At 46.8% G+C, this 15,266-nt stretch overlaps 1 protein-coding gene across 1 annotated transcript in view; it reads left to right on the top strand.

Annotated features, from left to right (window-relative positions):
• LOC137429979 (histone-lysine N-methyltransferase 2C) overlaps positions 1–15,266 on the top strand; it is a 304,487-nt gene that overhangs the window by 224,490 nt on the left and 64,731 nt on the right. The window contains exons 32-35 of the mRNA XM_068120407.2: positions 456–529; positions 646–828; positions 3,331–5,601; positions 5,743–5,961. Of these exons, the coding sequence (XP_067976508.2) occupies positions 456–529; positions 646–828; positions 3,331–5,601; positions 5,743–5,961 (2,747 nt within the window). The remainder of the gene's footprint in view (positions 1–455; positions 530–645; positions 829–3,330; positions 5,602–5,742; positions 5,962–15,266) is intronic.

The following is a 15,266-nucleotide window of genomic DNA, read 5'->3' as shown; positions in this document are numbered from 1 at the left end:
AAAAACGCCACGATAAAGCTAATTTAACATTGATATACACCTCGGCATGCAACCTCATTGATGGCAATGGTGGGGAAAACCCGCTCGGGGGAGAAATCTCCCTTGGGGATGGGGGCAAATGAATGTGCTACAACCTTCATTATGTAACCCTTCGTCATCCTGTCAAGTTTGTTTGAGATTGGATAAGTAACGACGGTATGTATTGGCATCAAAAATTCATCAGACTGACAGACAGGCACGAAATGACATATTTTAGTATGAACCCCCGTTTAGAGGCCATTTTTCCCCGCAAAGCTGGGGTTGGCCTTTTCGGGGACCGTGGTTGTTGTTTTTTGTCCCCTTTTTAGTATGATGTTTCGGGGACCCTAATATTTTAGTATGATGTACTAAATTTAGAACTGGCAATTCCAAAGCTGAGACAAACTGCCTTGTACTTTATCTTGCTGTCGTTTTAGATTGGCCAACCCGTGCCAAGCAAATTGCCAAGCTGTGGCGGAAGGCAAGCTCAACAGAGAAGGCTCCTTTTTTGGTAAGTGGTTGAGCACAACCAATACCCGATGACAATTGCTGAACATGTAATAGCAACGACTGTTTGGTGTAGATGTGTGGGCAGGGTCACTTGTCATGATGTGTCCTTCATTCCAGCAAAAGGCCAGAGACAACCGGGCAGTACTACGGATAAGCAAAGCGCAAAAAGTGGGAGAAGTGGTGCCACGGCGTCCGGCTGAGTGGCCGGAGACCGGCATGCAGATTACACCAGAGCAGCATGCCAAGGAGGGCCTGAGGCTGAGAGAGGTAGAGCAGGAGCACGATTGGAGGCAGAGGCAGGTTGGTGACCATAGCAGTGAGAGAACCCCATTTTCGAAGCTCCCGCTTGGAGCCGCTTTCAACAGCTAACACACAGGGATGCAGGCACGTCTCTTGCAGGCACTGCACCCTGTCTGTTCCACCATCTTAGGAGGCAAATTGATCAGGGGGTTGAGCAACGTCACAAATGGTTACAAACCATTTAATTTTTTTTTCTTACATAAATCCCAAAGAAGATCCACTATTTGGTGGCAGTTTCATGGTGTGCAGTCATTCGGAATTCCTTAAGAGCCTAGCAAGTTGTGCAAAAAGTTTGGTTTTTTCCCCCCGAATCTTCTGCAGCTCGAGGGGGTAACATAATGACGTGGTACAGATGCACCTTTTTCCCACAGATAAACAAGATGTAAAGGAACAAAAAGTAGACACCATGTTTGGAGGAAAGATTTGGTCGTTAAATATTAAAGTTCCTTGAATTGACAGTAATTGTGTTTTTTTTTTTTTGGCTCTTATATCAATTTTTCCTTAACGATGGAGTTTTCCTGCTGTCCTGCATCCCTGGATACAATTTGGCCTGATTCGATCATGGAATTTTATCCCCATTATCTTTCACTTTGCTATAGTTGCTCTCATCTCCCTCCATTTCAATGGTGGACTTTTTATGTGTTATTTTGTGTTGTTTATTTATTTAAAACATTTGTTTGCTTGTTTTCCATTGTGCTGTTACTTTCTGTCTTTGAATTTGCTTCACCTTTGAGAGTGACTGATTTTATTTTCCATGTTTTTTTTGTTTTTTGTTTTTAAACATTGTTCGACGTAATTTGTTTTATATAAAAAGGAGGAAAAATTCTTTGGATATGTACTTGTTAGTGTGTACACATGCCTATTTTGAGGATATTGTATTGAGTTTAAAGAATTGGTAATGGGAGCAGGGTCGGTGCTAACGATATCGATTGTCAACGTGCAGTGCGCGCTCCTGAATGATTATGTAAATGATGCCTTTCCGCACATCCTTCACTGGCATCCTCGTGACAACATCGGTGAAAATTTAAAAAGCTTAATAAGCATACCTTGATGGACTTTGACCTGATTTGATATGCATTTAATGAGCATTGGCTTCAGAATCCCCAAAATAATGAAGTGCATCTGGGTGGGGCTTCATTTGCACTGTATTGTACAAAGGTCGGCATACATCAATATTCAATACACATCTCGTTTGAATTAGCTGCAATGACATGAAACGATGCTCACATTTTAAAAGGCACCATAAACTATAGCAAATGGCTGATAGGACAAGGAAGGCTAAGATTCAGCATTTTGACCCCAGAGTAGTCTTCATCCTGGATTATAAGGAAGTCGGGCACGAAGGTGTTAAATTCCCTCGAAGAGGAGCGAGGAGATGGGGAAGGATGGAAGAAGTGGAATGGCTATATGGTGTCCTTAACTCCCTCCAGTAGATAGTGAGACCACATCGTTTTCATCTTGGTCTATTTTGGGTATCTTTCACCCCCCTCCGACCCCAAACCCAAACCCCTTCCCTCTCCCCCCACACCTCATTTCCAATGGTGTTTAACATTTGGTCGATGTTACCTGCATAATCTAACACCATGGAGCTCTCTGAAGTTAAATCGTCGTACCTGCACGAGCTTGTCCCACCAGTCATTTGCTCGAGTTTGTGGTTCTCTAAACTACTGTGCAAGTTATTTTTTGTGGATTTTTAAACTCCTTGTCACAATAAGCGTTTAAAGAAAATGTCATTCACCAACGTTTTTGACATCCCACTTCTAGATTTGATAAAACGTTCTCTGGACAAAAAAGATACTTGGAATGCAGTCATACGATAAACTCAGAAATGTTTATGAGATTTTTTAAAGGCAGAGCCCAACATATATTTACATATTGACCGCACAAAAATGGCAGAAATTTTGAAACCGCTTCCCCCTCCCCACTGCTCTGCATCCCCACTTCACTTTACATACCACTTCCCTCCCTCTTCTCACAACCTCTCAGCTTAGTCTTTTCTCTTACTCCTTCTCAACCCTCCTTTTGCCTTTTTCTCTTCTAATAACCACCCACTCCTCTTTTCATGTTCCATTCCCTCCCCCCCTCCTCTCACACTTCTCTCATGTACTGTATGTAATTTATGGATGAGGAAGTGCTCTTGCACATAGAGTTAAAAGGAGGCAGATGCATTCTAATCACATTATTTTGCGAAACCACAATGCGATGCCTTTGCTTTCACGTCACCAAACAAGATAATCACCTGCTGATAAAGGACATGTCGGTACTTCTAAATAGGGGACAGTTATTCACCAAATGTCTGAAGTGGCACAAAAAATCATTAAGCACATTTTCTTGAGACTTGTATAAGTTATCATAAAACTAATTAACTTGTAAAGCTTATCAAGATCTTTTAGAATTTAGTAAATACATTGTACATATCCAAAGGGTTTAACTGTTAACCTGTTTCAGAATTTATTTTTTTTGTGTCAGCAAAGTGATCTCTTTCTCTCACCTTGCCTGAAGCAAATGCGGCTTCAGAGCAAGCAGCAGGCGAAGTTGGAAGCAACTCATCGGCTGGAGATCGCGAAACAAGAGCAACTACAAAGGCAAACGAGTGGACAGGACCCCACAAGTACACCACTGTGCGAGGAAGTCAACAGAACCCAGCAAGCACAGTGCTCAAGTATACAAGACCCATCAGCACAAAAAAAGTTTTCCGCCTCCCAGGCTTTGTCTTCTGTTCAGCAAGCACCCATTGTCCAATCTACGGATGGGCCTCTTCAGGTACCGCAGCAGTTACTGGGTCTTCGCTGCCAACCAGGCCTTCACTCACCAGAGGGTAGTCACCAACCCAACAAAGATGGGCATTTAATGTTAAGTCCAGCACGGGTCACTGTTGATCCAGACAGTGATGGAAGAGTGCCAAGAAGCCCGTCAACTCAAGGTTCTCCAACATCTTTGACATTAGGTCGGGCCAAGACTCCCGGGACGCCAGGAAGCATTGAAGATGTGTTTGCAAAACCTCATGCACCAGCACCATCACGAACAAACCCTCCTTCTCCTGCTCAGTCGCCTAGTTGCTCCCGGCCAACCTCACCTCTTGACATATATGCAAGGATGCCAGGCACCCCCCGGCCTTTGAATCACGGAGACTGTCATGGGGAGATGTATCCTAGCCAGGGGCCAGTTGTAGGTTCCTTTGTTAAGCCTAGGTCACTGGGAACATTCTCTGGGGATCCTGGGAGTCCAGGACTGAAACAGAAAGTCCAAGCTACAGCACCCTATGACCCGTATGCCTCTCAACCACTGACTCCTCGTCCTCAGGGAACACCAGATATGTACATGAGGGTTCATGTTCCACCAAAGTCCCCGGCTGTAAATGAGGATCCATACAGCCGAATGCCTGGCACACCAAGGCCTGTGCATGGCTGTGATGGTCCACAAAGACGAACGCCAGTTATGAGACATTCGGGTATCGATATATTTGGAAAATCTTGCACTCCAGAAAGCAGAGCTGCTGATGACCCTTACAATCGGCAGCCCACAACGCCAGGTATCGGTGTCACTGCAGCAGGACTTTGCAAGATCCCGCCAGACCCATTAGCTACATGGCAAGGACATGCTGGAAACAAGGCAGAAGTGCATGAAGTTTTCAAGACTCCTCTGCCTCCAAGAATCACCCCTCCGACGCCAGGTTCACCTCGGAATGCTCAGGCATCTGGTGGAGAGCGGAACTTTCAAATCATGAGACAAGGTGATGCGAGCAACCAGCCTCCTCTTGTTCATAGCCCTCTGTCCAATGACCCATATGCACAGCAGCCTCGCACACCTCGACCACTTTCCACAGACCCGTACAGTGAGCAGCCCTTGACTCCCCGGCCAACCACAGGAGAGCATATGCAACAGCTTCTGCCAAGGCCTCCATCGGCTGAGTTGCTGGTCCATTCTCAGCACTTGTCTCGACCAGGTTCTACTGATATTTTCTCTATGCAAGGCACCAGAGTCACTGGTCAACCACAGGCAATTCATGGTCATCATTCCGATGGCCCTTTACCACATACAGCGATGAAATGCCCACAATCTGAGCAGTACACACAACCATCAACAGGAACAAGGCACTCCCCAGTTACATCTCCTCACATAGACATGTCTGGACCTCCTGCTTTCGATCCCTATGCGAAACACCCTGGAACACCACATCCAGTGCCACCTCGTTCACCTTCGCTAGCCTCAACTAATCCCCCACCATACTTAAGCTATCAGCTGCGACCAGGCACTCCAAGACCTTGCTCTGATTCAGCCCCCCAGTCACCACATACCATGGATGCGATGTCATCACCAAGTGGCATTCGGCCGAAAGATCTAGTGCCCCGTCTCACGCACTTTCCTCTTCCATCACCATCATCGAAACCCAAGCCTGAAGGTTTTCCCCACAAACCAGAGGCCTTTTTCCAAGCTTCACGTGTGCCAGGTCCTGCTATGGCACAGATTGGAATGGGGCAGGCGTCTTCTGTTAGCCATCTCTCTGGGCCAATCAAGGAGGGACAGCCAGCTCCGTTTTCAGTGGGAATTGGTAGTGGAAATTGTGACCAAACAAGAATAGCTTTGCAACCTCAATTTAAGGAGGGTGTTGGTCCTCAAATGTCTGGAGTTGGTGGCTCCTCAAAGGCAATACCCACAGGTGCTCATGGTGGGCCATTTGTTAATGCTCCTCAGACCAAGGATGTTTCTGGAATGATGGGCACTCCTGAAATTCCTGTTAATCAGGATGCTGAACTTGAGAAACAGAAACAGGTATGTGTCAGGGCTTAGAACCATTTTGGTGTTTTGACTGCAGCATGCTCTGCTAGCTAAACTTTTGAAGTGCCAGAGTTTTAAAATTAGTCGGATATTGTTGCATTGCTTCTTTTATTTTTTATTTTTGGCTTTACACAGAAGCAAAGACTGCGTGAGATGCTGATTCGGCAGCAGAAAAGGAAAGCTTTGAGCCAAGAGAAAGCAGCCCAAGATCAAGTCGGGGATGGCGGAGCAAGCGGCGAGTTACCAGCATGTCACTGGCCAATGCCTGAGCAGGGCCAACCAATGGAAATGCCTCCCAGCAAGCCTCCACCACCATATACGCAGGCCATAGGAGGCTGGACGCCATCCCCTGTGGTACATTAAAACCTGTTTATGCAGCACTTATTTCTGTTTGATGTATAAATGCTCAAGTCACCTTGGACATGTAATCACTGCCACCAAAGGTGGGCGGAGGTGATGTTTTCACTCCTGTCTGTTTGTGTGAGCAGGATATCTTAAAAAGTTGTGGATGGATTGGGACGAAACTTGGTGGATAGGTTGGGTGTGACGAGGACAAATTGATTCGATTTTGGTAAAGATACGGATACGCATACTATAATTTTAAAAGTGATTCTTCACCATTGAGAGATAGCGACAAAACTATATATAACACGATACCTAAAAAAGTTATGGACGAATTCAGACAAAACTTTGTGGACAGGTTGGTTGTGTGACGAGGACAAATTGATTTGATTTTGGTGAAGATGCAGATCCGGATCCGGACTCTCAGTGGGATACAAAAGGTAAACTGTTCAGCCTGGCAGACGTACGTGCTCTACTGAGTGCCGTTCTAGTTTGTGTATATTTTACCAGGCATGTTTCCCATTAATGTCATGTGTGCAGCATTTAAATGAATACAAAAAGTGCAGCATTACCTGATTTTTGTTGTTGTTGTTGTTCGTGAATCAGTACATTAAAAAGAACTAATGTGCCCACTTAATTATGTACTCTGGTATAACATTATAATATAATCTATGAGTTCCCTTTCAAGGAACTTCAATGTAGGGAGCCATTAGGCTCATCAACGCCTGTGCTGTAGTTACCAACGTGTGATTTTTGTCCATGCTGCATCCTTTTAAATGCTTACCATTAAGCAAGGAAGCAGCATGTACCATTTTAAAGTCTTTGTTATGACTCGGCCGGGTCGGGTTCAAATCCCCAACCTCCCAAACTTAGAGCAGACTCTCTAACCATTACACCACTGAATCTGTTATGAAATGTTCATTGTTTTTTTTATTAACATACTGATATATTAATGGTAAGCCCACCAAATGTTAGAAGTATTCATAAATCTATATATGATGAAGCATATATGTATGTATGGATGTACACTACATGCCCAAAAGTATGTGGACCCCCCCTTTTAATCAGTGGATTCGGCTATTTTACCAGCCACGCCCATTGCTGACAGGTATATATAATCAAGCACACAACCATGCAATCTCCATAGACAAACATTGGCAGTAGAACGGCCTGTACTGAATAGCTCAGTGACTTTAAACGTGGCACCCTCATGCGATGCCACCTTTCCAACAAGTCAGTCCATCAAATTTCTACCCTGCTCGAGATGCCCCGGTCAACTGTAAGCGCGGTTATTGTGAAGTGGAAACGTCTAGGAACCATAACAGCTCAGCCACGAAGTGGTAGGCCACACAAGCTCACATAACGGGACCGCTGAGTGCTGAAGCGCGTAGCGAGTAAAAATCGTCTGTCCTCGGTTGCAATACTCACTACCAAGTTCCAAACTGCCTCAGGAAGCAACGTCAGCACAACTACTGTTCGTCAGGAGCTTCATGAAATGGGTTTCATCATGAAATGGGTTTTCATGGCCGAGCAGCCGCACACTAGCCTAAGATCATGCGTAATGCCAAGCGTCAGCTGGCGTGGTGTAAAGCTCGCCGACATTGGACTCTGGAGCAGTGGAAACGCGTTCTCTGGAGTGATGCATCACACTTCACCATCTAGCAGTCCGACGGACGAATCTGGGTTTGGTGGATGCCAAGAAACTGCTACCTGCCCAAATGCATAGTGCCAACTGTAAAGTTTGGTGCAGGAGGAATAATGGTCTGGGGCTGTTTTTCATGGTTCCGGCTCGGCCCCTTAGTTCCAGTGAAGGGAAATCTTGACACTACAGCATACAATGACATTCTAGACGATTGTGTGCTTTCAACTTTGTGCAACAGTTTGCGGAAGTCCCTTTCCTGTTTCAGGATGTCCATGCCCCCGTGCACAAATTGAGGTCCATAGACAAATGGTTTCTCGATCGGTGTCGAAGAACTTGACTGGCCTGCACAGAGCCCTGACCTCAACACCATCGAACACCTTTGGGTTGAATTGGAACGCCGACTGCGAGCCAGGCCTAATTGCCCAACATCATTGCCCGACCTCACAAATGCTCTTGTGGCTGAATGGAAGCAAATCTCCGCAGCAATGTTCCAACATCTCGTGGAAAGCCTTCCCAGAAGAGTGAAGGCTGTTATAGCAGCAAAGGGGGGACCAACTCCATACTAATGCCCATGATTTTGGAATGAGATGTGTGATGTTCAGATGTCCACATACATTTGGTCATGTATTGTATGTGCAGGTAGTGGCCAAATAAATGCAATCATCTGGGTAAATGAGAGAGACAAGGTATATTGAAAGCAACGGTTTCCACATCTGTGGCCCATGTGTTAATTAAGCAAATAACATCCCAGCATGCTTCGGGTCATATATAAAAATGCTGCACAGGCCTGGTTGTCTAAAATTGAGGCTATCATGGCTGCAAGAGGAGACCTCAGTGACTATGAAAGAGGGGTGATTGTTGGGGCACGTTTGGCAGGAGCCTCAGTGACAAAGACATCTCATCTTGCTGATGTTTCATGAGCAATGGTGTATAAGATGATGTCAGCATCAACTCCCCAAGGGAAAGACAGAATCAGCAAAAGCAACAGTGGGCATCAGTGCTTTCCCCAGGATCGGGATATCCATGCATTAATTTAAAGTGCAATGCAAAGCAGGCGAGCAACTGCAGGTTAATTATAATAATAATAATAATTCATTTATTTTGTATAGCACTTTTCAAGAAGCCCAAAGGCGCTTTGACAGAGTGGAAAACATAATACATAACAATACATGAAAACAACAATTGCAAAAAGACAAGAATCAATAGGGAAATATTTAAAGCAAAAGGAGGGAGAAGGAGAAGAGATAGTCAGGGGTTAAATGCTGTGGGTTGAATGTTGAATGCAGTGTTGAACAGGTGGGTCTTTAGTGATGTTTTGAATGTGGTGAGTGAGGAGGAGTCTCTGATGGTGTGAGGTAGTGAGTTCCAGAGGGTGGGAGCAGCGATGGAGAAGGCCCTGTCCCCCCAGGATCTGAATTTGGTCCGGATGGAGGGGGTCAGGAGGTTGGTACCAGCAGAGCGGAGGTTGCGGGTGGGAGTGTGTCTGGAGAGGAGGTCAGCCAGGTAGGATGGGGCCAGGTTATGGAGGGCTTTGTATGTCAGGAGGAGGATTTTGTACTGGATTCTTTGGGGGATGGGGATCCAGTGAAGCTTGTAAAGGACGGGGGTGATGTGGTCACGGGTCCGGGAATGGGTGAGTAGACGGGCAGCGGAGTTCTGAATGTATTGGAGTTTATTGGTGATTTTTGAGGGTTTACCATAGAGGAGGCTATTGCAGTAGTCCAGACGGGAGGTGATGAAGGCGTGGATGAGGGTTTCTGCAGCTGTGGAGGAGAGGGATGAGCGGAGACGGGCAATGTTTTTCAGGTGAAAGAACGCTGACTTTGTGATCTGTTTAGTGTATTTGTCGAAGGAAAGGGTTTGGTCAAAGATGAAGCCAAGATTCCGGATGTGAGGGGAGGTGGATACTGGGATACCGTCGATGTTGAGGGCAAAGTTATGGGTGGATTTTGTGAGCGTTTTTGGGCCAATGATGATTATTTCAGATTTATCACAGTTAAGCTTGAGGAAGTTGATTTGAAGCCAGGATTTTATTTCAGTGATGCAGTTTGTCAGGATAGAGTGGGTGTCGGTGGAGACGGACTTGGTGGAGCTGGATGAAAAGCTGGATGTCATCGGCGAAGCAGTGGAATTGGAGACCATGACGGCAGATTAAGTGACCGAGGGGGGACAGGTAAAGGATGAAGAGGAGGGGGGCCAAGAACTGAACCTTGGGGGACACCTTGGGGGAGGGGAGCAGTGGGGGATTTGCAGTTATTGATGGAGATGAACTGGCGTCTGTCAGAGAGGTATGATTTAATCCAAGAGAGGGCAGTGCCGGTAACGTTAAAGGTGGATTCAAGTCGGGTGAGGAGGATGGTGTGATCGATGGTGTCAAAGGCAGCGCTGAGGTCGAGGAGGACGAGAATGTTGAGGTTGCCAGCGTCAGAGGAGAGGAGAAGGTCGTTGGTGATTTTGAGGAGAGCAGTTTCAGTACTGTGGTTGCAGCGGAATCCGGATTGGAATGTTTCATACAGGTTATTGGCAGAGAGGTGATGTTTGAGTTGAGTGGCTACAGCGCGTTACAAAACTTTTGACAGAAAGGGTAGGTTGGAGATGGGTCTGAAGTTGTTTAGGGTGTCAGGGTTTAGACCAGGTTTTTTTAGAATGGGGGTAACAGCAGCAATTTTGAGGGAAGGTGGGACGATGCCTGTAGACAGGGAGGAGTTTATTGTTGCAATGATAAGTGGAGAGAGAGCAGGGAGGGAGGCCTTGACAAAGCTGGAGGGGATGGGGTCAAGAGTGCAGGTGGCAGTTTTCATTCCTATGAGGAGTTCAGAGAGGTCAGTAGGGGAGATTTGGGGAGAACCGAGACAGGGGATGGCAGGACAAGGGGGGGCAGGTGGTTTGAGGGGGAGCGGGTGCGGTGGTGTCAAGCTGTTGTAGATGTTGTCAATTTTGCGTTGGAAGAAAGAGAGGAAGGAGATGCAGTTGTCTACTGTGAATGACTGGGTGGTGGTGTTCAGGGGGCGGAGGAGTTTGTTTATTGTCGAGAAGAGTGCTTTTGGGTTTCCGGAGCCAGAGTGGATAATTTGAGAGTAGTAGGCGGAGCGTGCGCGGGAGAGGGCATCTTTGTAGTGTTGTAGGTGGTCCTTGTAGGCTTGGGAGTGAACTGTGAGACATGTTTTATTGCGGAGTCTTTCAAGTTGGCGAGCACGAGTTTTCATCAGGCGGAGTTCAGGGGTAAACCAGGGAGCAGAATGGGTGAAAGAAACTGTTTTGGTTTTTACATGCGCAAGCTGGTCAAGGCAGGAGAAGAGAGTGTGGTTGTAGTAGTCAGTGAGGTCGGAAGGGGTGTGGAGGTCAACGAAGGGAGAAGTGGAGATTTTTTCAGAGAGCGTGGATGAGAATGAGGTAGGTGAAAGAGCGTTTAGCTTACGGAAGTTGATAGTGCAATAATGTCTTGGTGTTGGGGTGGGGATGTTGATGGTCATAGTGATAGCTAAGTGGTCAGAGAGGGTGAGGTCAGAGCCAGAGAGATGGTGCAAGATTAATCCAGTGGAGCAGACAAGGTCCAAAATGTGACCACGGATATGGGTAGGAAAGTCGACATGTTGAGTGAGGTTAAAGCAGGTGAGTAAATCAGTGAAGTCAGTGGTTATTGTGGAGTCAGTGGAGTCCATGTGGATATTGAAATCACCAAGGAGGAGGATTGAGGGGGAGAGGGAACATAGCTGGGTCAGAAAGTAGGAGAAGTCAGACAGGAATGATGGGTGTGGTTTGGGAGGGCGGTAGACGACAGCCATGACTGACTGCGTGCGACCAGGGAGTTTAAAAGCCAGGTGTTCAAATGATGAGGATGAGGATGAGGCGATGGGGATGAGGCTGGTCCTGATGTCTTGACGGTGGATAACGGCAATTCCACCACCTCGGCCACCCGAGCGTGGTTTATTGACGTAGGAATATCCATTGGGTGTGGTGAGGTTGAGTGTGTAGTAGTCCAGAGGTTGTTGCCAGGTTTCGATGAGACAGAGAAAGTCCAGTTTGTTATCCAAGATGTATTCGTTCAGGATGAGGCATTTGTTGTTGAGGGACCGGGTGTTGAACAGGGTGAGCTTTATGTTGTTTTGAACAGCAGGGATGAATTCAGGTGATTTAGCCATGGTTCGTAGGCAGGAGGTGCGATTGTGTGCGTTGCTGTGACCAGGTGCGCTGGGACGAAGAGTGAGAGTGCGCTGAGCCGACCAGAGGACGGGGATGGAGTGACCTGATTGCAAATATACAAACTTACGACCGGAGCCACGGTAAATGTACCTGGGTCGTCGTCGGAGTCCATTTGATTTGATGGCAGAGATGCATGATGGGGTGGAGCGGGTATTGAGCAGAAGGAGCCTTGCGGCGGAGTACCGCAGAGCCATGTCAGGCAGGAGCGAAGAGACGAGACGAGGCCAAGGTTGAGGAGGTGAAACAATGGTCCCAACCCACGGGAGCGGGCCGGAGGAAACGAAGGAGCCAGGTAGGTGAAGCCAGGAGCAGAGCCGAGACCAAGCAGAGGGCATGCAGGAGCAAAGAGACGATCACGAGGCCGAGGTTGATCACGGCAAAGCGGCAAATGCAGCGGCAAACGACCGCCGCCGCTACAAATCTAGATCACGGCGGGAAACCGCCACCAAACCGCTGCGATGGTCACAACCCACGAGAGCGTGCCCGAGGAAACAGCGAGCAGGTGAAGGAGCCGGGCAGGCGAAGCAGGGAGCAGAGCCGGAGCTATGCAGAGGGCAGACTCAATGGCCAAAAAATCCGCACGACCACCAAAAAAGCAAGCAACTGACAGTGGCCCAGTCGAAGAAGCGGCGAGCATGTGACGCCTGCGTCCTCTTCATACCGGACCGGAAGCGGAAGTCCGGTTTCAACCTGGGCACGAGCAACCAGTTTCATCAAAACGATCTGCTGAAAACTCCACAGAGCGGGATGCTATAGTCGGGTTGCAGTGCACAAACCACTCGTAACACCTAGAAATGCAAGTTTGCGACGAGTCTGGTGGTGCAAAGAGCACAGGCAATGGACTACAGAGCAGTGGAGAAATGTGATATGGTCAGATGCATCATCATTCACCATGTTCTCTACAAACAGCCGAGTGCACGTGTGGCGCCAACCTAAAGAACTCTACAACCCTGAGTGATTGGTTCCAACAGTGTAGGGCTCTGGTGGTTCCGTAATGTTGTGGGGCACATTTTTCTGGCAAGATTTGGGTACAGTCATTCCCGTAGAAGGCAAGGTCAATGCCAATTTTTTTTAAACCCTTTTTAAGGTCATTTTCCCTGCTACAGTGGGGGGTTAGCCTTGCGGTCCCCATGACAATCATCATGGTTCCCTTTTTGACGCAATGTTTTTATGGCCGGATGCCCTTCCTGACACCAACCCTTTAGTCGCCTCTTCCGACACGCAGGGATACGGTGTACCTATTCCAAACTGGGGAACACACCGGCACATACATCCCAGCAAGCTTTTACTCAATTTGCCGACCTCGGAAGGATGACAGGCTGAGTCAACCCCCCTTCTGGCGTTAATTCAACGATCGACCGGGATTCTAACTAGGGTTCCTAGGATCCCAAGCCAGCACCCTAACCGCTAAGCCAACACCAGACTGCAAGGTCAATGCCAATCACTACTTACTGGTACTGAGTGATCATCTTCACCCATTGTTGGAGCATTTTTTTTCCTGCTGGGAGTGGTATCTTTCAGGATGACAAAGCCCCCATCCACAGAGCAAGTGGTCGCCCAATGGTTTGATGAGCATGACAATGTTATCCACATGGCATTGCTTTCTCAGTCGCAAGATCTGAACCCAATCTGATTGATTTTCTCTTCAAATAAATGTGCCATGTCCCTGCTCCAGAATTCCAGATGCTGGTGGATTCTATGCTCCGGCGCATACAGGCCTACTGGCCGCACGTCATGGCCCAAAACCTTATTAAGTGATTTTACATTGGCGTTTCCATTATTTCTTCCACTACCTGCATATGGATGTATGCATGTACAGTGCCTTCAGAAAGTATTCACACCCCTTGATTTTATTCACATTTTGTTGTGTTACAGCCTAAATTTAAAATGGATTAAATTGAGATTTTTGTCACTGATCTACACATAATAACCCATGTCAAAGTGGATTTTTAAAAAGAAAAATTTATGACATCTATCTATAATTCCAGTAATCTCTGTGTGTATGTTTGTATGTTTGTATGTTTGTATGTTTGTATGTTTGTATGTTTGTATGTTTGTCTGTGACCGCTGTTTCTCGACAACCACGGGTCCGATATACTTGAAACTTGCCAGGTATATTGCTGGGGACCTGAGGATGTGCCTTTTCAAGGTTTCATATTAATCGGACAAGTAGTTACCGAGCTATGGCGATTTCTTTACCAAACTCCGCAAGCCGTTCGCTTTCGACCAAACCATTTCATGTAAATAGAGGGGGGGATTGTCACCGTACTCGCAAGCCGTTCGCTTTGGACCAAACCATTTCATGGAAATAGAGGGGGGGGATTGTCACCGTACTCGCAAGCCGTTCGCTTTGGACCAAACCATTTCATGTAAATAGAGGGGGGGGGGGATTGTCACCGTACTCGCAAGCCGTTCGCTTTGGACCAAACCATTTCATGTAAATAGAGGGGGGGGGGGGGGATATAATTTTAGATATATATATAGTACGGGCATGCCCTAGTAATTAAAAATGAGAGAGCTGGAATGTCTTGAGTCAATACGTATTCAACCTTCAACCCTTTTTGCTATGACACTCCAAATTGAGCTCAGGTGTGTTCAATTTCCTTTGATCATCCTTGAGATGTCTCTGCAACTCGATTTTAGTCAAGATGGGGCCAATTCATTTGATTGGACATTATTTAGAAAAAAACACTTTTCTCTATGAGATTCCACAGTTGACAGTGCATGTCAGAGCAGAAACTCTACCATTAAGTCCAATAAACTGTCCATACAGCTCTTAGATAGAATTGTGAGGAGGCATAGATCTGGGGCTTTCCCCAGATGCTTCTGGGGTGTTGAAATTTCTAGAGTGTTGAAAGTTCCCAAGAGCAAAGTGAGCTCCACTATTAGGAAATGGAAAGAATATGGAACTACCCAGACTCTTCCTAGAGCTCGCCGTCTGACCAAACTTAACACCCGGGCAAGATGGACCTTGGTCAGGGTGGTGACCAAGACCTAATGACCCCTCTGATAGAGCTGCAGAGTTCCTTGGCTGAGACGGGAGAACCTGCCAGAAGGACATCAGTCTCTGCAGCACTTCACAAATCTAGGCTTTATGGAAGAGTGGCCAGATGGAAGCCATTTCTGAAAAAAAGGCAAATGACAGCACACCGGGTGTTTGCAAAAAAGGCACGTGAAAAACTGAGAGCATGAAGCAAAATATGCTCTGCTCTGATGAGACGAAAATTGAATGCTTTGGCATGAATGCAAAACGCAATGTCTGGCGGAAACTGAGCACAGCTCATCACCTATCTAACACCATCCCTACCGTGAAGCATAGTGGTGTTAAAGCAGAAACGTTACCATGAAGTCCAAGGAACTGTCTGTAGAACTCCGAGATATAATTTTGAGGAGGCATTGATTTGGAGAAGGGTATAAAATAATTTCTTGAGGTTTTTTTGTACCTTCCCCCTTCCCTATCTAACACCATCCC

This window comes from Myxine glutinosa, chromosome 6 (genome assembly GCF_964187855.1).
Source record: "Myxine glutinosa chromosome 6, kmMyxGlut1.1, whole genome shotgun sequence".
In the NCBI taxonomy this organism is placed as follows: Eukaryota; Metazoa; Chordata; class Myxini; order Myxiniformes; family Myxinidae; genus Myxine; species Myxine glutinosa.
This window is presented reverse-complemented; position numbering and strand designations above follow the sequence as displayed.